The sequence below is a fragment of the Tachypleus tridentatus genome, chromosome 1 (genome assembly GCF_004210375.1).
Source record: "Tachypleus tridentatus isolate NWPU-2018 chromosome 1, ASM421037v1, whole genome shotgun sequence".
In the NCBI taxonomy this organism is placed as follows: Eukaryota; Metazoa; Arthropoda; class Merostomata; order Xiphosura; family Limulidae; genus Tachypleus; species Tachypleus tridentatus.
Genome location: NC_134825.1, coordinates 72,775,677 through 72,800,227, shown reverse-complemented (window position 1 = coordinate 72,800,227; position 24,551 = coordinate 72,775,677). Strand labels below are relative to the sequence as shown.

Genomic DNA, 24,551 nt, shown 5'->3' with positions numbered 1-24,551 from the left:
CCTAATTTAGCAGTGTAAGACTAGAGGGAAGGCAGCTAGTCATCACCACCCACCGCCAACTCTTGGGCTACTCTTTTACCAACGAATAGTGGGATTGACCGTCACATTATAACGCCCCCACGGCTGGGAGGGCGAGCATGTTTGGCGCGACTCGGGCGCGAACCCGCGACCCTCAGATTACGAAGCGCACGCCTTAACGCGCTAGGCCATGCCGGGCCACAAGCTGTAACACAAACTGCTTTACGCTTTGTCGATATCACAGGTAGAGTTACAGAACGAATTCTACAGCGCACTGTAGCACTGATGATTTGTAAGTTAAAATCGAACAAATTTAACTTACGAGGGAGAAAACTTCACAAGAAAACTTTTCCACTATCGTTTTTAATAACAAATTTAACTGCCTTCTTACTTTTATTTTCATGAAAAAAGACGTACGTTTATTACACCTTCAAATTATTAGAAAAAAGAAATATTTTTATCATAAATAATAAGAGTAATTTCATTAGTTATAAAAGAAGCATGAAAATATTTGACGTTAGCTAGCCCATCACCTAAACCACAAGTTTTTGTGTTTACTTGATAGCATTGCTGGCCTTGCGAGACTTCAACCAATTAGAATTAAGTATGACGTCAAGAATCAGTTACTAGACGTCACGGCACCAGTTGCTAAGGTCGCGCGCGCAAGCATTAGGTGTTCTCTTGTCCCGTGTTCGTAGGTTGTTGTTCTCTAGATTTGTGTTTTGTATGAGGGTAGTTTATGTTAACGAGATGTCATAGAAGTTATGATATTAATTTAATTTGCTTAAAACCATTCACCTGTAATATTTTCATTACTGTAAAACTTTAATTGTATCTGTCCAAAATGCAGCGTCGTTATCACTTCTAAACCATTGTAAATGTTATGCTACGCTGGCTCGCTGTTGTGTTACTAACTTAGTGAAATACTTAGTTAACGTTTACTTAGATACCCGATTTTAAAACTTGTTTTCATTAAAGAACAGAATGACACCTTTAATACGAGAAGAGGCAAGAGCTGTGTCGGAATTCGAATCTAAAACTGAAAATAATATCAGTAAGATAAAGTGCGTATTGGTAGGTGATGGAGCTGTAGGCAAAACGAGTCTTATAGTAAGCTATACAACTAACGGCTATCCAACAGAATATGTTCCTACGGCATTTGACAACTATTCTGGTATGTTAAATATTATATATATATATTTAAGCTTCGTTTGTATAGTGTATTGTAAGTGTTTGGTATCATTTTAAGGTTGCTTCTCAGTCATATTGTATATATATGTATGTATTTATCTATTTTTCAATTTATGATACAGAACAGTATTATAGTTGAGGGCACACGCTCTGTTTACCCACATCTTATTCGGAGAATATGGCGTTTATTCATTTCTCATTTAGATAATAACGCCTTTACTCACTACTACTCTCCTGTGATAAGTAAATTTTGGCTATACCAAACGCTAATGAAAGCTAAATCACATTATAATTTATTGAGTATATTAAAAAGACTTGGGCGGTACCCCAGTGGTGGAAGGGTAAGTAAGTGGATTTGTAACATTAGAAACCAGGTTTCGATACGGATGTCGGGTACGCTGTGACTCACTGTGTAGGTTTGTGCTTTACTAAAAGCAAACAAACAACTTCGATAAATCTGATGACGTGAAAAATATCTTCGATTAGTTAGTTTACTTGTGTGTGTCTTTGTTGTTCTTTTAACCGATACACGTCCGACAGAGAAGTTTGAAATTTTGATGTTAGATGTAGGCTACAATACTGTTTAGTACTAACACCTAATGTTATTTTCACGTATGTTTGTTTAAAAATAAATAAATAATAGTAACATATTTTTAAAAGTTGTGTTTAAATCTTCACATCTACTGTGATATCAAGTTGTTATAAAATAAAATTTAGTTGTTTCTATTTAACTTTTGTTTCTTCTTGGATAACTAATTCAAATTCGTCAACTTCTGTCTGCCATTCGCCCCACCTTTCCCCCTTCTTCCACCAGCGTCTCAGCAGCAATCTGGAGGTTTATAACACTAAAAACCGGATTTTTCAATACCCGTGTAGATAAAGTACGTTTAGTTCAATGTGTAGCTTTACGCTTAACAATAAATATGCAACAAAAGACTTCAGTATGTATGTAGGTGCATATATACAAAAAATAATAATTTGCAAACTCAGCTTCTACGAAGTAGGTTGAGGGTATTTTAATCAGCACGTTTGAAAGTCAGGATTTTTCAGCTCGTGTGATTTGTTTCCTGTTATGATAGGCGTAGAATACTCTGTTGTATTATTTAATCTTTTTTTTATTTGACTTAACGATTAAATAGTGACATAACTAAGTAATTTGTTGCACATTTTGAACTTTACTACATGCATTAAATTGTTTTTAGTTCCAGTTACTAATATGAAATTTCGTGCTTTCTAATCAAGTGTTAGTGTTTTAACATTTGCTTATGTATTTTCTAGCGGTGGTGACAGTCGACAATCAACCAATCAGATTGCAGCTATGTGACACTGCTGGTCAGGTAAAACGTTTCTCAATCCCACGTTTGGTGAATGGTTAACGCCAGGCCCTTTTAGATTTATAATAAGTGAAAAACATTAGACCAGGTAAACCGAGTGCTTTCGGAAAGTAAAGTATCTTTTTTGTATCCTGAAGAAGAAGGGTGAACACTCCAAAGTGCTCGGGTTATTTTGTGTGTAATTTATCAGCTATTTATTGTAAGTCTTTCTTAGTATCTTGAATTATAATAATAACTGGAAGATTATATTGATCTTTCTATTGGGATGCACGTGAAAACTTAGTAGTAGTAATGTGAGAAGTGATCAATGTAAGGTCTAAGTTTTGAATAACTAGATTATAGTTCTCAAATATTAAAAGTCTTGTCTCAGAGTATTATATATTTTGTTGTGGGTGAATTAAAGCTGCCCATTGTTATATCTGGACATCAGATTTTGCTTTTTCCATGACAACCAAACAGTGTGTCATTGACATTAAAACCACGTTAACAACAGTAAAATATCTATGCCAACACCTTTTAAGCCAAACCTTAAGCAAGGTTTATTTTCACTGACGGGAACAAAAAAATTCCTTCTCTAGAACATTGTTTATTTCCAATAAAATCGATACTTTGTTTCTATCGTGCGATAATATTTTTTGTTGATTGAAAGTTTTACGAATATATCTTGACATTTTTCGTTATGCATCAAAAAATGGCGGAAAATATCCATGAAAGTTTCAGCCAATAAGTTTAAAACATTGTAAAAGTTCTGATTAAATGAACACTAAAACTTCTGTCTTTGTGTGTCTCGTTCAATTTTGTAAAATACGTATGTTCGATTTTTAATTGTATAAAATATAGTTAATACTGCAATAACAGAAATGTATTAAGTTATTTTAGCCTAAACATTTTAAGTTATAAATATACTAGGCATTTTCTTTTCGTATTTTAACTAGTCATAACTATACGGGGAACCAAGTAGAAGCCTTAATTTCGTCTAATTGGTAGGTATGGTTGCATTTTGAATTTTTTAAACAAATAACCTGTTAAACGTATTTCAATAATAAACTAGAAATTTTAATATGAGTGAAATTTAGCGAGAATCTTACTATTTTAGCTATTTTTGTATAGCTAAATTATTGAAGGTAAAAGTTACTAGCTTTAAAAGATCACAAGTTATTATGCCTTTAAAAACTTCGTTTCAATCATCTTACATATGTATAAGTTCATAAAGATTGCTCGATACGTGAAACTGAGTAAATAAAAATGTTTAAAATGTTGAAAAGATAGTTATCACAGCAGAGTTAATAAATAACATCCACTGTAACTTTAGCCTAATTCGTCAAGTTTTTGTCTATAAGTAGGTGTGTTTCTTCACAGCTGATACTTTTCTTAAGATATGAATAAGTATCGAGAATTCCAAGTCTTTAAATTTCATGGTGCACGTGTTCAGTTTATGGTTAGACTAAAAACAGTGGTCTATTTTAAGCTAATAGATGTTTGTAAATGACAGATAATCCCAGACCTCCACAAGAGTTGCTCATAGTACTCACAACCTAGTTTTTCGTAGAATAAGCTACTTTGAAACTATCTTCTATTTAGAGCAGGCAGTTCTTAAAATGTGCCTGAAGATGTTTATCTGCAAATTTCAATTAGATTTTACTGTCATGACAAATAATAGTGTAAACTTGCGACCGTTATTGCGGTCTCTAAAATTTGTAAAATTAATCTTTTTTTTTATTGGAAATAAGTTGTCTTGATGTAATTGCTTTATTATTTCTTAATTATACATTTTTGTAGTCCTAGACTGATAAAACATCTCTCTTTGAATGGGTTTTGAAAGGTGACAAGTGGAGCACTTAGTATGAAAACTTTATGTAAATATTATGCTAAACTCTTTTACTTAACAAATCACGGTTTCCTGGAAGAGTTTCTCTATAACTTATGTTGAACAATTGCAAAGGCAATCTCCTCTGAATTCTTTACTTCACAATTTTACAGATCTGAAGAGTTTCACTATCCTATCAAGTGGTTGTGGCTTCAATCCCTCCATCCTTCTACGTTTTTCTCCTTTGTTATGACTTTTACATGTTAACGACCTCCTAGTTCATGTATAAGAATATGTAACAGTGGTCGCTGTGTATGATCTGTTGCAGCTTTCTGATCAAATATACTGCTGTAAAATCATGCTTTAAACTCGTGACGTTTTCTTTTGTTTGTACTTCTAGATCTATTAAAAATCATGTATTAACAACTGTGTTAAAAATAAACAACCAAAGCATATCTTTGTCTTTTCCCCAAACTCTTAATAGTAGTTGATGTTTGTTTTTAAAAATAATATTTTTGCATTGTTTTCCATTATTGAGTATTAGAAGAACACAGAACGTGTAGAGGTCACGGTAGTCATGTGGAACCTGGTACCTAATTTTCAGGTCGTGTTAACAATTGGAGAAGCTTAATATATAATGTGGGTATTTACTGGTAGTCAAAATGGGACCTGTAAATCACAACCTTAGGATTTACAACAAATAGATATTACTCACACGTGTAATCTATGTGAAAACTAACAAAATAATACTTTTCTTTTTCAATTAGAAAACGTACGTATAGTTTGTTACATGTATAAATTGATAAAACTAGTGTAGTTACAAACACTAAGTTTTTGCACAGGACAGTCACCATATTTTTCAAATACATATAAGCCTTTTTTTTTTTTTTTATAAATTCAAGTTCAAAATACGCGTTTTCTTAGGTAAAAACTCGCGTAATTAGCATATCGCAGTATGTGAATGAGGTAGTGGTAAGTATAACTGATTCATCAGTTCCTGTCGGGATATCAGTCAAATTAGAAACAAAATAAACTTAGGTTGAAGTACGACGTTCGCAGATATTTTTGTGGTCGCTTTAGAAGCTAGCAAGCATTTCAAAAAATGTAGAAAAACCTCATAGAACCGAACACTTGGCACTTTGACGTGTTGGGTGGCTCATGATCCTTCTTCTAGTTTCTTATTACAATAACTAATTTACTTGTCAGACGTATTTGAGACTTTTGCAACTTGTACAAAGGTATGACAAACGATTCCTATGAAAATTTAGCGATGTATGCAGGTAAAAAAGACGCGGCAAAACTTTATCACTCACGTGAAGTCAAGTCAGATACAACTGACCATCGATTTTAGGAACGGAAATATTGCATCTTCAGAACTTTGTTTGATTTTCACCTTTCATTTTTTTTTTAGTGTGTTCTTTGTTCATCTGATTTTTTATGCATAAAATTATAGGAAGTTTGCATTAAAAGAATCCCAATAATATAATGACATAAACTTATATATAGAGAGAAAATTTATTAATATATCGAGAATATATCAATATATTTCGTTTCAGCTGTTTCGTCGAAAGAATCTTATTAAAGGTTTCATATCTTTTAAGTAAATTAATGTTTTACGTTCAAAATAAAATTGTCAAGGATTTTCGGAAATTTCAGAATTTTCAACTTGTTGAATTTAGCTGGTGATGTGTGTTGATTATGTAAATATGGTTAGGACATTTTCTCCTAGTCTGCAAACCTTTTAAAATAGTTCAGGAAATAAACATAGGTATGCCATAGAATCAGCTTGGTAATAATAACACCTGAATGAAATCAGACACTTAACACGACGTAAGCAATCCAGCTTGTTTTCTTCCTGTGTAGTGTGATACGTTGATTCTTAACCTCGCGCCATACTGTGATCAAACACTTGCACATACTATATCTTTAGTACAACCGGGAAAAATATCTACGTCTGTGCTATGTAATAAACATTTCAATAGCTGATATTTTTGTCATCCAGTATAATAATGTGAAGTGTAAGTTTAACAACGTGTTTCATAGTTAAATATAAGCCTACTTTACATCTTGAGAAAACGTATACAGTTATATAATGTATATAAACTTTATTGTTAGTCCTGCTCTCCCCCAGTATGCGAATTTAAAATGCTAGAAACCGGATTTCGATACCTGTAGTGAGCTGAGCATAGATAACCCATTGTATAACTTGGTGCTTAGCTATTAACAACCAGCCCAGCATGATCAGATGGTTAAGGCACCCGACTCGTAATCTGAGGGTCACGGGTTCGAATCCCCGTCACACCAAATATTCTCACTCTTTTAGCTGTGGAGGCGTTATAAAGTGACGACCAATCCCACTATTCGTTGGTAAAAGGGTAGCCCAATAGTTGTCGGTGGGTGGTGATGACTAGCTGCCTTCCCTCCAGTCTTTCAGTGCAAAATTAAGGACGGTTAGCGTAAATAGCCTTCGTGTAGCTTTGCGCAAATTTCAAAAACAAACAAACAAATTGTTAGACCTCTTGGTATTCGTTTCTAAGGGTAGATTACTAAAATGCCACAAAGAAAACAATGTAAGAAAAAATCAAGTTTTACTAGACAACTTACACTGTGAAGTTTGTGCAAGAAAATATTTATAATTGAGGATTTTTAAAAGATAAATTATTGTTGCGGAAGAAGTGTGGTAGAACAGTTCATTGTGTTTATTTATTCATTGCACCTCGTGAAACAATACTGGAGAATGTGCTTTAACTTGTGTTATTAAGTAAACTTCAGAAACGTATGTTATTCAAGACGTTGTTGAGCTGCAGTTGTTAAAAGTTTGATTTTGAATGTGAGTTTAACAACTACGGGCAGACTGTAGTAATACTATGTAAACTGTCATAGACCGATTATACCTATTTATTACATTTATGGCCTCGGGGAATGGGGAGAGCTCTATGAGGGGAGAATAGAATAGTGAATCCTACCTATCACTGTAAACTCCTTCATAATTACTATTAAGGCAGTGTGTTTGGAACAGTTTTCAGAAGAATGATCAGTATTATGAAGCATGCCTAACAGGATATGTAATGAAAGTGTACTGTGTGTTTCGTCACCGTATGCTGTCCAAGGTTGCATCATGTTAGTATAAGATTAGTTTAGAAAATATTTAGGAGTTCAAGTTTTTTCTGGAAGTTCGTGTCTAAATGACAATAGGTGTATGGAAATTCTAAACAGTTTAACTTCTGGCATATATTATTTGCAAGTTCGTTAAACTATATGCACCTTGCATGTCATTGAAGTACTGTTTCTGTAATAAGATAACGCTGAGTACAATCACAGGTGTATAATATATGAATGTATGCAAACAGCTGCGATCTTGCTTCGTAGAAAGGTAATTGAAGCCACAACTTTATAAGGGTTAGCGAGGAATCCTTTGGCTAAGAAGACTGCTGACAAGGTTACAACACACCAGGTGATATATACTGCAGAACGCGCGTATAGTCTGAGTAAAACTGGTGAAAATAGTGCTGCAGCTGTTATGAATGAAGGCAATTTGTTACATACAGCAAGCGACACCTGGTTTTACTACAGTTTAGAAAGTTTGGAAACGTCAAATAATGTTCTTTAATTTCCTGTTTTTGATTTAAGAAAAACGAACATTTACGATAATTATTTCATAAATAGTTTCGAAATAAAACTAAGTTTATGTTTTATTTTGTCTTTTCTTGCTTCTTCCCCATCTCCCACCGAAAGGTAATGCACAACAAATCAGTAGGTCGTGATTTCAGTTTGGGAACCTCTTCTTTAGAGCAGACGGCTTCTTTGTCAACACAGCAGTAACGAACAAAGACTGTATGGTGATTCTTTTTTGCAGGGAGAACAATTTATTTTAAAAATTTAATAACTAGTTGCTTGTTGGCATCCTTGTTGTCAAGATTCTGGTGTCTTGAAGAAGAGATAGGAATGCACGTTTTAATGATCGATAATGCTAACTGGTTATTAGTGTCTGGACCACATTTCGGAATGTTCGAAGTATATTCATTTTTCAAGCACTCTAAGTTACGCAGCATATACACGTGTATGTCTCTATATATATATAAACAGCACTAGGTCGTTCACACTAGAATTTGTATCGACTTTGGCCTCAGTTCGTTGGGACTGGAAGTAATACGAAGTAAAATTTTTTGTATCCTAGCAAGGTACTAGGTAATAAGCCTCTGTTGTCTTAAATTTGTTACGTTTTCTTAACTAAAAGTAGTAATGCGAATTTAATATTCGAATGTGTGCATATCAAAGACAAAATTAAAATAACTAGACAAAAAATATCTCCATGATAAATTCCTAAAAATAATGTTAGCAAACGTCATGCATACCAGTTTTTTCACGTCAAACAGTCAGTTTTTCTCGTACAACAAGGTGTTATTGTTGGGGATAGAGACGAGGGTTATTTTACTTTAATAGCATTTAGAGCATCTCCAAAACATTATTTGAATTCAAACTCGCTGGAGTTATATTTTAGTGATATATGTGACTGTTTTACACATGAACTTGTGGTGGAAATTATCATATATATGATACATCATATTGCTGCTATTTGTTATATTGGCTTTCACAGTATGTTCAAAATAGATTATTTTTGTGGTATTTTTCTTTTCTGTTGAAATACAAGAAATACAATTTTATCCTATTTTATACAGACACAATTTTCACATTTGAATATATATGTAGTTTTTTAAATTTGCTATTTAACGCTAACAAAATTACGATATAAATCTCGTGTGAACTCCACCTAGCAACAGTAAAAGCTCTTCGATTTCTTGGCAAGCGACGATGTGGTATTAAAAACCGGAAAATATATATAGCAACGAGCCTAACTTGTTAAGTTTGGTAATTTGTAAGGGTGTTCACTGACTTGGTTGTTCCAGAAGTGGTTCTGCAAGATTACTGAATCAACTCCTTCACTGGTGTCTCAATATAAAACCTGATTACTCTGATATGAAATTATTATTAAATTCATTCAGCGTTCTTACAAGAGCTCATTTAATGTGGTATTTTCATTATCTCCACAAACGTTTGGATACTTTTTCCAATAATTCCTACTAAACATAAAAATCGCCTAAACTGATTACTAATATCAGTAATTCCCTAAATGTATGAGGAAGCTAAAATAATTGCCTAAAAAAAAACAACTCGTGTCTCTACTGAGCTCAATGCAGAACTTGGGTTGTCGTTTGTTGTTGTTTTTTTTTTTTTGTAACGTCGGTGTTTATTTCTTCGAACGTAAGAACAATTATGTTCTGTGATCGTTATGTACCGCTTAAAATATGTGTGCTATGTTTTTGGTGTAACAGTTAAATTACCAGTCTTACGATTTGTGTGAGATATTAAAAATGTACTTCAGTTATCTTGTTTGGTTTGAATTTCGCGCAAAGCTACACGAGGGCTATGTGTGCTAACCGTCCCTAATTTAGCAGTATAAGACTAGTTTGAAGGCAGCTAGTCATCATCATTTACCACCAACTCTTGGGTTACTCTTTTACCAACAAATAGTGGGATTGACCTTAACATTATAGCTCTCCAATGGTTGAAAGGGCCAGCATGTTTGTGACGGGGATTCGAACCAGCAATCCTCAAATTACTAGTTGAGTGCTTTAACCACCTGGCCATGCCGGGCTTACTTCAGTTATTTGAGTTATGAAGTTAATAAAAATGTTTATAATTAGTTGTATTAGCGTCTGTCGCTATCATCAACATTTTAAAGGTCACATTATCCACACATACAAATGGTGTAAAAGGAAGACCTATTTGTAATTGCGTGATATTAAGATTTCTATTCTCATGTATGTTTTCATAAGTAAGATCAGTCTTAAATGTAACAATCTATTTAGTCTTGCTTATGCGAGAAATTCAGTAATATCAACTAGGTAGTTAGTGGTGAAACATTTTGTAAATTTTATATTTGGGGAAAGTTTTATGTCTCCCGCTAGTACAGAGGTAAGTCTACAGATTTATAACGCTCAAATCAGGGGTTCGATTCCCTTCGGTGGACTATACAGATAGCCCAATGTGGTAAGTTTTATAAAACTATTTTTATTTGTATGCAGAACTTGTATATATAATTTTAGAACTAGACAAGAGTTCTGCCTAGGTAAACTGAAAAGTGCGCTTTTAGAGAAAACCTTTGAAATGTTTACCTGTTTGCTACTTGGTTTACGAGAAACTAATTTTCCTCAAATGGGAACGATTGAAAGGGCTCTTATTAGTTAGTAGTTCAAGAAATAAACAGTACGATATCTAATTGGATATATTGTATGAAGTATTACTTGAAGACTTACATATCTTAGCAATTCACCAACTTACTAAAACAGATTTAGTCACGTCGTAATAAATGTGCTAATCTCTTTTTAATTTCTAAAAGTATATCGTGTAAATCCTTAAGACTTAAGTGATAGAAACGGTTATTGTATGATACATTTTTGCAATAAAATTCACTTTTATCAGGACATTTCAGTGTTTCGTTATTTAAACTGATACCGGATATATTAGATGAAACGATATTACAATAGTTGTTGGCCTTTGTTTCTACATATTATCCAAATCGTAAAAACTTAATTAGTTTTAGTTTACAAATATTACGGAACAGAAGTAATTAAATGAACTAAATTTGTGTGGAAATGTAAAAATATGAAATATACTAGACATGACTTAAACAAAGTGAAAAACAACTGAAGCCCTTGTTAGGGTTCCTTTTGTTCTCCTAATTTCTTGTTTTCGTTTTTGGTAATACTATCTTATTGGCCTATTTTACGCCATTTTGAAATTAATCTCTGATTCTGTGATAAATTCGTTACACTTTATCTGGGTTATTTGTTTTCCCTTCTTATTTGACACACAAATCCTTTTACCTTTTTGAGCATAAGATACCTTTTGAGTTGTAAAAATACATTTTACTGTTTTCGTAATAATTCAAAACAGAACGTTACTTTTTTTTTACACGATTACAGAAGCTTGAAAAGTTACGCTTGAATTACTCAAAAAATTACTTGTTTGAAAATCTTTCATGGGTTGTGGCTGGTTTGTCGTGAACGAACATTGTGGAAATATATCTTGTCCTAAGTGCTTCTCTGAGTATTACATCATGGTTTTATTAAACGTGTTAACTAGCGTACAGATAGAAAACGGTGATTTTCAGAATAAATTAAAAATAATATTTTTGTAATTTTATGAATAAAAGGCTTTCTGAAGAACTCGGTGTTATCGAATGTCCTAAATTTTACATTAAGCTGTGTATTCCAAGCTACAATATTTTAGAATATCACACGGTTACACATAAAATGTGGAATTCAAGGAAAGGTTATGATGTAAAACGATCTTAAGTTATATGAAGTTGACTATACCAAAATGAAGATTTAGATCACCCCTTTTAGTGTTAATACAAAACAAGTTTGAAATGCCAGCTGTAGAACGTTACTGAGATGGCTATGTTTATATAAATGTTTGTGTGTATGTGAGATGTTTTATAAAGTATCTTGACATATTTAAACATCAGTTTATTACGTGGTTTCTTGATAAAAAAAAATATTCTTTAAGCGACATGACGGGAAATACAAATCCCTGGCCACCGGAAATGCATACGATGTTATAAGTGCTGCATCCGTTCAGTATAGCTGCCATTCATATGAACGTTGGAAGCTGCTGTCCTGTTTTCAATACTTGTTGACACTTGGAACGTCATTTACCTACAATAGTAACATCTCTCTCGACTGTGTATCGTAGCGTATTATATTTCTGGTCGACATAGAAGCACTAATTCTCGCATTTCATGTACCAATAACCCCATATTATTTCGGGTCTGATGTTTAAATATATCGAAAAACATCTTGTGTATTTTGTTAGGGTCAGTGTTTTGTTAAAAATGTAACTAGTATATAGCGATAATCTGAACGATGTTTGTTCAGTATCATATAAGGGTCTGATACACGGGAACAGTATCTCGGTGAATGAATCTTAAGAGCTCCATAAATTCCCTTCTTTCCTGGGAATTTGAACTTAATATTTTTTTTTTTTTGTTTTCTATAGCTTTTAGATATCTTGTACACAGTTGACATGAATTATTCATATGGACAATTCCAGTTTGGGTTCTTGACTCTCCGTTTTTTGTTGTTCTTTATTTCAGGGCACTGGCTTCTCTGTCGAATGCTTTAATAAACTTATTAAATGAAGTTAACTACCTCAAACAAATTCAGTTAAGTAAATTCGTTTTGTTTGTGTAAATCTGGTGGTTTGAGTTATTTTGGTTAACTTCAAGAAACATCTTTTTTTAAATAACTTCAGTTAGTTTATTAGGAACTTAATAAAAGTAAACAAAATATGTGTACATATTTATAACAACTAAAATAATTTTATTAAGTAATTTATAAATTAAGATAATTCTGTATAACAATCTAAATACAAATGGTTAAGGTCGTGAATTAATACAATAGATGTTGTTTTGGATTAAGCACAAAGCTACACAATGGGCTATCTGTGCTCTGCCCACCACGGGTATCAAAACCCGGTTTTTAGCGTTGTAAGTCCGCAGATATACCACTGAGCCACTGGAGGGGGGTAATATAATAGAAAATTAAAACGTATGTTAATTAAAATTCATTAAATTATGAACTGGGTATTATCACTGTTATTTGCAATAGTATGTTAGATTCAGAGATTTATAATAATCCCAAACTCACACTCTAAGTCAATCGGGCAAAGATACGAAACAATCTTGATAAGCTCCCCAGCGGTTTGTTTGAGGACTCGCATCGTTATCACCGGGTTTCGATACCCGTGATGGACAGGGCACAGTTAGCTCATTGTGTAGCTTTTGTATTTAATTTTAAACAAACAAACATTCTTAATAAATGTACTTTTATTCAAAAATTATAATAAATAAGAGTAAATGAAAAGCAACTGCAAAAAAAAGATAAGTTGCTTGATAGTTGTTTTCCATTAAAGTCCGAATATGAATATTTTTAAGTGTTCAATGTACGTGTAACAGTTCACATTCGATATTACGAACAAGCAGATTTTACAAAAATAACTAGAATTTGTAAATATGCTCACAACAGCCGTCTATTCGAAGAACTATACCAAGATTCTGCCACTGAACCCTGTGATAATCAAATCTCTGTCTTGTTTTCTCAGATACCAACGAAAACAAATTCCTCGATCCCGACTGTCTAACTATGATTGGACGTTACCAAACATTTTTAATTGGATAGCCACGAAATAGACTTTCTTCACTGCGTCCACCGCAGCGAAACGAATTCAATGTTTTAAATCCATAAACTTACCGCTAGGGGGCTACATCAGAGACTACTAAATAATTTATTTACGTGTTACTTTTGAGCTATAGAGAATAGCGATATAGAATTGAATAAAAAATACTAATTTTATGATTGTTTGTTTTTCCCCAAAGAGGGAAGAAAGCTGCTTGGAGAGATCACCTCTTTCAACCACTCGAATCACAATACGACAGTGCGCTGCTTTTCAGTCGGTAGACACTATAATGACGTCACGTAATGGGCATTTAACACTCCAATTTGTTCTTCTTGACGTCAGTAAAGCGTGCATATGCAATAAATCACTTGAAATATTATGCACTTTGCAGGCTACAAAATAACATTGTTAAGTATATTCCTATAATTTAATTACCCAAAATAATAAAGCAGAGAAAAATAAGTTTTGTTAATTTAAATAAATACTATTAGCTTACGGCTAGTTTAAAAGTTTGAGATGAAAATAATAATAATAAACATTACACCTTTATCCAACAGTATTGTCCTGATCAGGATAATTAAGAAAAGCATGCAAAATGACCAATTTACATTTAAAAAGAAACTTAGCTTCTGTGATGTCTGAACTTAAATTCTGAGGTATTATGGTATCTAGTAATTACTTTTTAACAGTTTTTAAAGTCTTCTGAGATTCATCTCCTATAGCTATTACGTAGAATGATTTAATTATTTCACAAGGACACGAAATGAACATGGTGTTGAAATTTTTATCAATCTTTGAAAGTACTCCTTGCCAGATTCTTTATAATTTTAAATTTATTTCTCGGTTCTACGAATTATCAAATATTTACTAGCGTGCATTGTTAGTTTTAGCCCTTTTACATTAGTTCTTAGAACTATGACGCAGTTCATACATGACGTCATGAATTTCCTAGGTATTTTTTGTCATTAGCTTGTAGCGTAATTAAAGGTCTTTAGTCCTAGAGAGCCAAAACTTCCCTGAAATCTACGATCACTCTAAACTAAGAGTGCTGGTATATCTTGCTACAAAATACAACCACTAGGGTCGCTCAAAACGTCCCAGTTCTTACTGGTAGTATGTTTTCAGCCCCTACACAGAATCTCATAGAAAGGCTTTTGGAGTTTTCCGAGTACAAATTTTAGTTCTCTCAACACTCCGTCATATCTTGACAAATTTGAGAACTAATTTTGTTTTTGGACTCAGGAAGTCAAATCCGACTTGTAATCTGAGGGTCGCGGGTTTGCATTCCCGTAACGCCAAACATGTTCGCCCTTTCAGTCGCGGGGACGTTATAATGTGACGGTCAATCCCATTATTCGTTGGTAAAAGAGTAGCCCAAGTTTGGCGGGGGGTGGTGATGACTAACTGCCTTCCCTCTAGTCTCACACTGCTAAATTAGGAACGGCTAGCGCAGATAGCCCTCGTGTAACTTTGCGTGAAATTCAAAAACAAACAAAAGGTCAAATCATTTAGGTTGATTATCTGACCTAAGCCCAAGGTCCCCTAGGTAGATCTATTCCAATTCTATCTAAGAGTATTTCAAATTTTAATTTGAGGCTAGGCTGTCAGAGATCTTTAGGAGAAATAAAATTGAATCTGGTGTACATGCGCACCACATTTGGTATTGTTGGGGACCATAAGTATAGCTAACCAAAAGGTCTGAGATTAATTTACTCAAATCCTACTGAAAAGAATTTCAATAACTATGATATTGAGGATTTCCTTTTATTTTGTTTTATCAACACTCTTTTAAAATTTATACGAGGGCTGTTCAAAAAATACGCGGACTGACGTCGTAAAACAAAATGTACTTTATTTAGAAGTTACAGGTCTGGGACCCCTTCAAAGTACTCTCCTCCCCAACGCACACACTTATCCCAACGGTGTTTCCACTTGTTGAAACAGTCCTAGTACGCTTCTTTTGTAATGTCCTCCAGCTCCTTCGTCGCATTTGCCTTAATCTCGGGAATCGTCTCAAATCTTCCTTTCAAGGGTCTTTTGAGTTTGGGGAACAAGAAAAAATCGCAAGGAGCAAGGTCAGGTGAGTAGGGGGGTGTGGAAGAACAGTGATCGAGTGTTTGGCCAAAAACTCACGAGTTCTGCGTGGCACAAATTTCGCAGCAACGCGGTGCATCTTCAATTTTTCGGTCAAAATCTCGTAACAAGATCCAACTGATATCCCACACCCTTCAGCAAGCTCCCTGACAGTCAGACGTCGATTTGCCCGCACCAGGGTGTTGATTTTGTCAACGTGTGGGTCGTCAGTTGACGTGGAAGGACGTCCAGGACGCTCATCATCTTCAATGGACTCTCGACAATCCTTAAAACGTTCATGCCACTTGAAACATGCCGTACGCTTCATAGCAACATCACCGTAAGCCGTGTTAAGCATAGCAAAAGTTTCAGTCGCAGATTTTCCAAGTTTAACACAAAATTTCACAGCAACTCGTTGCTCCTTCAGGTCATTCATTCTGAGATCCGCCAAACGAAAAAATCGCACTTCACTTAAAAACGCGTAGCTAATACACAAATGAAGATATCTGCAATCGGGAAATAGCGTCGCAATCAGCTGATCTGTGCGAACCTAGCGACACCAAGCGGATTCCCCTGGAACCAATTGGAGCCGCGCAATTCAAACAGTCCGCGTATTTTTTTAACATACCTCGTATCTTCCTCGTGAATCTAATTAACGTATTCATATTTAGAAGGAATGTTTGTTTTGTTTCATGACAACTGCAAAGTATGCACAGGTATACATTGCTGATGTTTGTCATTTTTGACATATGTCACACTTGTTCTTTGATAGATTGTTTAAGCAGCTTCCTGTTGTAAAAAAAAATACAAGTGTAGAGGGCAGTGTTTCTAAATTATTCAGTCGAAAGGCGGAAGAAACGTTGCATTTTTTATTTGTCTGTTGTTGTTTTTTCACAATAGGCAATTATTGTCAGTTTTAGTTTATTCATCACATTTGTTGTTAATACATAACTGTTAATAGTAAGTTGTCTAACAACATTAACATGATAAAGAATAATTATTTGCTTCCTCTACTTTATTATCAAAATTAGCTTATTGGAATAGGGAACATAATGACATAGGTCTGTGGAACGTTAAGTGTATAATTACTTTTTCCTAGACTAGTCATTATGTTTAGATTAAAAACAAGTTTGTTCTACAGATTACTTCGAAACATGTTCAATGTTTAGAATTACGTCTTTTTTCTATTATAGTTTATCTGAAACCTTTAGAAGGTTTTTATCTCGAAATGTAATCCTGTAAAATCTATTTGTCATTAAAGCCTAAACCAAACGATATTCCTATGTCGTTGAGTGTTATTCTGTAGCCTGAGTTTCTTTATATTTCTACGATACAAGTAACATCTGTTGACAAATGTGTTCTCGTCGTTTTACAGATTAATGGAAGTTTTAAATAAGTAAGAAACTAGGACTGAAATATTTCGTCATTTTCTCTCCTATCTTGCTTTGTAGTAGTTTATTTTTTAAGGAAAAATGTATATGTACAGAAGAAAAAATATTCAAAAATAATATATTTTCTCATAAATAAATTTTATATAAATGTTGTCAGTTTAAATGTTGCTCTTGATGCATTAGCACTTCTAGTTTGTTCACTGTTCTGAGACAGCTATTTTGTTACTTTTTGTGAATTCCAAGGAACATAAAAGAAATATTGTTTCCGTTAATCCTCAATTTTAACAAACACTGTTACTTGATATTAAGCCTCTGAAATAGCTGTTTTGTGTAGTTTTACGAAGTATTTCTGCTGATACAATTCAAAATTCTGTTTGTTTGTTTTTTGTTGTCGTGTTCTTTTAGGGAAATGGTCGTCTTTTTAAAACGGAAACTTTGGCTAATTTAAATATGTTTTAACGTTCGTATGAGTAAATAATGTTATGCCATAGTACTGCTTGCGCAGTTACGAAATGGCACGATAACAATGAGTAGTTCTACACGTTTGAGTTCCCGTACATTATTTTTGTCACTTAAATAGATTTGCCACAGGGAGAAGATTATTGTTGTGTTGTTATGTGTCTGTATAAATAGCTCTACACGTTTCAAACTGCACTTACTATGGTACACTGAAAACTCTTCAACAGCTCTTGTCTTCTAATCGTTTGACAAACTAACCACTAGGAAGATAACGAAAGACAGCTGCAAACATTTACTTGCCAACTTCCCAAGTGTGCATATGTGCATTATCAACATGCAAGTAACTCATGGGTAGGAAAGAACAAACGAACATCTGGGTGCTTAAACCTAAACAAGTGTTGTTTCCGTTTGTCGGTGTGTGTTTATAACTTTATATACATGACAGTTATTTATAGCCCTAAACCGGATGTTGATATATGTTTATGCCAAAAGAGATTAAATACAAGCCTGAGTCATATCTGTTTTTAACACCTATACGTATGTTCCACATGACTCTTTGTCATCAGAATTGTGGTTCCTTGTAGTTAACTTGTTGTGATCAATTAATTGTACATTGTTTTATTGGTATATATACACGTCGTTCCTTGCTATTGTAATTTGTGTTTTTTTTTAGCAAAACCTGGTTGGCATTGAACAACAAGCATTTTTTTTTATCAAACACATACGTAACTAAGTAAACACATTTCGCAAGCTTTTAGTTTAGCCTTATCACTTCTACATCCAGATCCTCGTGCTTCTTTCCAAACATCAAGTTCTGTGAACCAAAGAAACATTCTTCTTATAAATGACTACATGTCTGTTGTTCAGGTTCATTGTATTTATTATATAATATCATATTATTATATAATCTGTCTTGATGTCTATCATTTGATATTAGTACTGTCTCTAGTTTCTCAATACTTTCAATAACATTGTTATATTTCATTGTAATTGTAATTACTATATGAAATCGGTTCAGGCCTCATACTGGCAAGAAAGTATATACAAGTTATGTTTCACTGATAAAAATAAATTCCATTTCATTCTATCTAAAAGAAAAACTATTTTGCTTCTCTTTCTCGTTCATAAGAATGACAAGTGACTGATGTGAACGAGATAGAATATGTTGATGGATGTGTTGGGATTACAATGTGGTGCAGTAGGATTTGCTACATGGGTGTAAAATAAATATACAGAAAACAAGCTGGACATTTAGCTTTCCTTTGAAGTCTGTGAGAAAGAGGTTTGAAAATAATATAGAGAGGATGTTGGATGAAAGATAATAGGATTAGGTTTACGTTGTTGTTGTATATAGAGGATGATCAAATGAATATTTTTTGGCCTACATGATACTTATGAGAAAAATATTTGTAGTCAGGATGGGTATTCTGGAACACTTTAAAGATGTGATTAGATTAGATTTGTCGTGTTTTTGGATAAGTGAGTATATTTGGGTTTTAGTGACGTGTATGATAGAACGTTTGAGTAATTACAGGTGACTGCTGGGTTTAGTTCGTGTTGGGATGAGGGTTTCTGGGCAATACGCTTGTAACTCATGAGGAGAACAGTAATCTCCAACTGAGAATTCGTAAAAATATGTACAATATATACGGCATTGTTTGCAGCGATGTTCCTTTATGTGCAATAAATATAATCTTACTTATTGTTGTTTCAAAGTGTGTGTACTGTATCTAATTGTGTTTGCCAAATAACCATATCATAATTACCTAATAAGTACTTTAAAACTTTTCTTAGCTGTTATTACTTACAGGGAGGATTCTTAAGTTCTTTTAATAGCAGCTGAACACGAGCAATTTGTCAATCTGGTTACTAGTGATACCATTATTTCACGGGCTATATAATCCTTTTTTTTTATTTCAGGACGACTTTGACTCTCTTCGGCCCCTCTGCTATCTCAACACAGATGTGTTCCTATTATGTTTTAGTGTAGTTTGTCCCACCTCATTTTACAACATCAAAGAAAAATGGCTCCCAGAAATCAGAAGACACTGTCCCACCGCTCCTATCCTCCTGGTAGGAACACAGTGCGATTTGAGGACAGACGTGAAGGTGTTGATCGAACTCGCCCATTATCAGGAACAACCAGTATCAGAACAAGAAGTCCGTAAGCTGTCCCACTGGATGAGATCAGTTGGGTACATCGAGTGTTCTTCCTTGACCCAGAAAAACCTCAAAGAAGTGTTCGACACGGCCATCTTAACTGCTCTTCAAAATATCAGACCAGATAATACGACTACAAGTTGGACTAGTACCAAAAACAAGTCTGTTTTCTCGAAATTAGCATATTCAGACACTCTACATGTCCCTTGGCAAACCAGACATATGTTTAGAGTTAAATCCAAGAATCGAAAAAAGAATTGGTGGAAGAAACTATGTTGCTTTCTCAAATGAGCCGCATTCAAGTTCGATAGCTCAGTTCTTACAAATTTCGTTGTTTTAACGTCTAGTGTATTAAATGGCCTGACAGGTTGATTTATTGCTACAAGGAAATTGAGTTTTAAAGTATAATAAATATATACTGCCACGAGAAACACCAAGCTGTGGCCACAACACAACTGTAACACCGATTGTGACAGGTCAAGAACAAGTCATTTCCAAGAAGAAAGTTTTCAATTGATTTATACTGTTCCTATTCTAGACAACTCATGTTCAGATAATTTTTGTTGTTGTTGTTATTAACATGGATAGGAGAATAGTTTTGAATCGATTGGGTGGATGGTGTTTATGCACCGTGAAAATATAAAATGAATGTATTCGTTTCGTTTTAACATGGACAATGTGTTTCCTAATTTTTATATGACAACGTTTTGATTATAAAGAACATGTATTACACGAAAAATTCAACATCTATATGTCTTAAGAATCTTTACAGTAATGGCAGATCAGACTCTTCTTTCGTTTAAAGTAGATGTTTATTCGTGTCTTCTTTGAATAAATATTAGTTATTTATCCATCGCCCGCCTAAAAAAAATTCGTAAGTAGAAAAAAAAAAGACAGTTTATAAAGTTATTTAGCATTGCGACTAATTGGCTTGCTTTTGACATTTGCTATTGAATTCAAATCAAACATAAAAAACACAGTGAATGACAGTAATTTTAAAACAGAATATTTTATTTAACAAAGATAAAGCAATATCTTTTCTAAAAGAAGAAAAGTAATCTACTGTGTAGAAAAAAAAAAGCAAGTTTGAAAACAAACATAAGCATATCAACAGAAACTTTTACCTTGAATTCTTTGGTGAACTCAGTAAAACAATTTTTATGGAACAGGCACTGGTTTTTAAGTTAACAGGTCTATCCGAAGCATACCTCCAAAATTTAGAGTACTTCAAAGCTCGTTCAGAAAAAAATGTTAGAATACACAAGAGATGTGATTTTTATCTCTACTTCTCTGAAGATTAACTGTCTTTGAAATATGTTTTTTAACCTTTGAAACTCGGTAAAAAAATACTCTTATCTGTCCAATTTGTCAAAAAGGGAACCTCAAAGAAAAATGTCTGAATGTGATTTCTGTAATTATAATAAAATGTTTGTATTAATGTTTAATTTTACCGATGTGCTAGAGTTGAGTTGCAATACTGAGACTCATAAGAACTGTATTTAATTTGCTGAACATTCTTTGGATCGGTGTCAACTGGACTTCCATGTATGAAATACATGTGAAAATAATTACAAAAGGTAGGAAGAAATCCATGGTTTGTAGAGCTATTTTTATACACAACTGTGATGAAAAGTTGTTCGCAACTTGTCACAAACACACGAGCGTGAATGATTCATTAGTTACATCTATTATCTTTGTACTATTATGTTCTATGACCATATATTTATACATACCTATTTTGTGTAGGAAAGAGATTAATATTTATCCTTTCTTTGTGTGATAGATAAGCTGATAGCAAGCTTAACCAAGAAATATGTATACATATCAATTTTTATGGATTGCAAAATCGGCATTCCTAGCGCGTAAAAGGTAATCTTTGAAGCTCTTGTAAATAACCATATTGCGTTTTCAAGAAGGGAATTCACAACTTTTCGTACTGATCAGCTGAGTGGGATTATGGATATCATTCATCTCACGCTGTTGCTATAGTTAATTATGAAAAATCTAATCCAATCTTTTATGGTTTGCTCAAAGATTAGGGTTCAGTTTTAGGTCTTTTGTTGTTGGTTGGATTTGTATAAAGAAAGAAAATTACAAAATCTCTAAATTGAACTATAAATAATGACCGTGCGCTGTTTTTAATGGCTCGTATTTCTCTATATAAGTAGGGTAAATGGAATTAGAAAAAAAAATGTAAATAAGGTGTGTTGTGTTCAAGCTTGAATTATGAAAATGCGCATGCGCTGTACAAAATGGTAATATGCAACTGTAAATACGTTATTAGTGTGTTAAAGGACAGACACTTTAGTATTTCGGTAATAGTATTTCTAACTAATATTTAAAATATTGTACCAGTATCGCTGACATCTGTGTTCTAAATGTTATTTTTATTTGTTAACCAGGAATAGCTTGATTTTATTCTTCGTTGAAATCCTTAAGCTGTTATGTTTAAATAACTTAAACTCTTCATTAAGTTGTGTATACAAACAGTAAAGAAAACTGACGTTGTTATGTTGCTTTGTGAGAAAGCGCATATTACTTATAACTGCGCTTACATTGTTTTAAAAGCTAATTGGCCCGGCATGGCCAGGTGGGTTAAGGCGTTCGACTCGCCTGAAAGTGCGAGCATGTTTAGTGCGACGGGGATTCATACCCACTATTCGTTGGTAAAAGAGTAGCCCAAGAGTTGGCGGTGGGTGGTGATGACTAGTTGCCTTCCCTCTTGTCTTACACTGCTAAATTAGGGACGGCTAGCGCAGATAGCCCTCATGTAGCTTTGCGCGAAAGTCCAAACAAAAACAAACAATAAAAGCTAATTTAGTATTAAATGATCTTCCAAAACGATGTTATATACGTGTAAATAAAAGTATTAACTTGTGTATGGTGAACCTGGCAGAATCAAGAAATACTTGTGTATAAGAATGTATCTCTTTAATTCTTTAAGGTAACAAATATATCTTTGTTGCTTAATTCGCATAAATATTTCAGTTCTGTAGTTGAATGTTCTTACTTCCAGGTAACAGTTTAAATAAATAATGGAATTATTTTTTTTGTTTGTTCTTCAAACATTATAGGTAATGTACCTGTTTATAACTTCCCCTAATATATTCCATCAAAATAATCTTTTTGTAAAATATGGAGTTATTTAATTAGGAAATACTTGACACTGTGTTTTCATTGCGCGTGAAACAGAGGGTTAAACATCCAACATAATTATTAGGTATTGTTTTACGTTCTTGTATAGTACATGGGTATATTTATCTGTATGCTGAACGTGTACTTTTATTTCTGGTTGTTACGTGTAAGGTTGGCTGGCTAGTTACACAAGCTTTATGTATTAAACGGAATTATAAACAAAAACAGGATTTTACAATCAATTTTATGTGAACTCTTTAGGGGGTTAAGTCTTTAAGAAATGCAGTTAACTGTTTATAACAACATTAACAGAAAAGTGTTGACATTTAGTGTTTCTGTTTATAAGTGGTACTGTCAATAATGGTACTCATTAAGAAACAAACAGAGATTTTAATGCTAGCTATTAATATTACACAGAAACGAATAAATATAGTAAAGAAATCTGCACTGCTTTAGGTATCAGAAAATAAGTAATAAATTACTAGTAGTAAGCTACCATACGTACGTAGGCGTGACTTCCAAGGGGGACAAACCCTCTGCACCTTTTCAAAAATAGAATGTTTGTTTGTTTTAAATATAAAATGTGATTATATATGTTTAGCTGCAGAAACAGTTCCATCACACTTTTGAAATCAAAGTTATGTGGTCTGCTTACGTATGTGGTATCCACTTGTGATGGACTTTGGTGTATGTTGCTCAAGGTTAAATTTGCGTTTTCATACATTTGACAAATATTTAAAACAGTTACTGTATAGCCCGTGTAATTTGGTGTAGTATCAAATAAAGTGATTTTCAACAAGATGGTAAAAGGATATTGTGTTATTTACATTTTCAGTAAAACATTATTGTTTGTTCTACGCCTGAAACACACTGATATTTATAAGTTATAGTAGCAAATCAATGTTGTTGTTGTTTTCAGTTTTAAATAAGTTTTCAGCTTTCTACGACCTAATTTATATAAAGCGTGTAGGGATTTAGAAATCGGAACATACAAAAATCTGAGACTTGAGCTGTAAAAACTCCACAGCATATGTCGCAAACAAAATAATCACATGGTGCTGAGCCTAGTGCTGCTAGCGATAGCACACTAGAACAAAAGATAATACAATGTAACCCTAGAGAGAACGAGTGAATACTAAAGACCTGGTTTTGTATATTACGACGTTATAACTATAATTAAGGAAAAAAAAAACCCTCTACTACTTAACAATAACGAAAGGAAAGATTCAAATTTATATGTAGTGTATTATGACTGGCCTGTTCAAAGTTACTAAAGAGTATGGGCTATAAAGTAGCTATGGTGACTAAGACAAAAAGAACTAAACTGTAAATTAATGCCAAGGAGACTACGATCAGGCTTTAAAAAAATAAAGTGTCTGAAGTTGGAAATAGTGACGGTTCATTTATGGCGAGTAGAAACATCAATATAAATGGACGTACAGATCACACTTAGCTTTCAGGGCAGATGGATTTGCTGTTGAAGAACATATTGACCTGATATAAACTACTCAAAAAATTAAAGGAACAGGTACGTTTTCTTATATAATTCATCTCAGTGTTCCAAATTTGATAATATTTTTATTTTTTTAGGTAATTTGCCTCATTTCGGTTCCATCTGTATCCATTTTTTAATTTGTGATGAACGGTAAAACATGGAAAAATAATTTTTTTTAAAAATGACCAGTATCACCAAAACTGATATCCCATATGAAACAATGCTTTAAACAGTTTTTATGCGTTTAT

The 24,551-nt window shown here is 33.5% G+C and overlaps 1 protein-coding gene across 1 annotated transcript; it reads left to right on the top strand.

Moving 5' to 3' along the window:
• Positions 1-641: 641 nt before the first annotated feature.
• On the top strand, positions 642-23,609 carry LOC143252169 (cell division control protein 42 homolog). The gene is made up of 3 exons (XM_076503886.1): positions 642-1,192; positions 2,488-2,546; positions 19,434-23,609. Exons 1-3 carry the CDS (start codon positions 1,003-1,005, stop codon positions 19,962-19,964), a joined length of 780 nt encoding a protein of 259 aa, XP_076360001.1. The 5' UTR covers positions 642-1,002; the 3' UTR covers positions 19,965-23,609.
• The last annotated feature ends 942 nt before the right edge of the window (positions 23,610-24,551 follow it).

Coding starts and splice junctions, on each gene's coding strand:
- LOC143252169 (XM_076503886.1), top strand. CDS start 1,003: ATGACACCTTTAATACGAGAAGAGGCAAGAGCTGTGTCGGAATTCGAA. Junction 1,193..2,487: donor GGCATTTGACAACTATTCTG/GTATGTTAAATA, acceptor TGTATTTTCTAG/CGGTGGTGACAGTCGACAAT. Junction 2,547..19,433: donor TATGTGACACTGCTGGTCAG/GTAAAACGTTTC, acceptor TTTTTATTTCAG/GACGACTTTGACTCTCTTCG.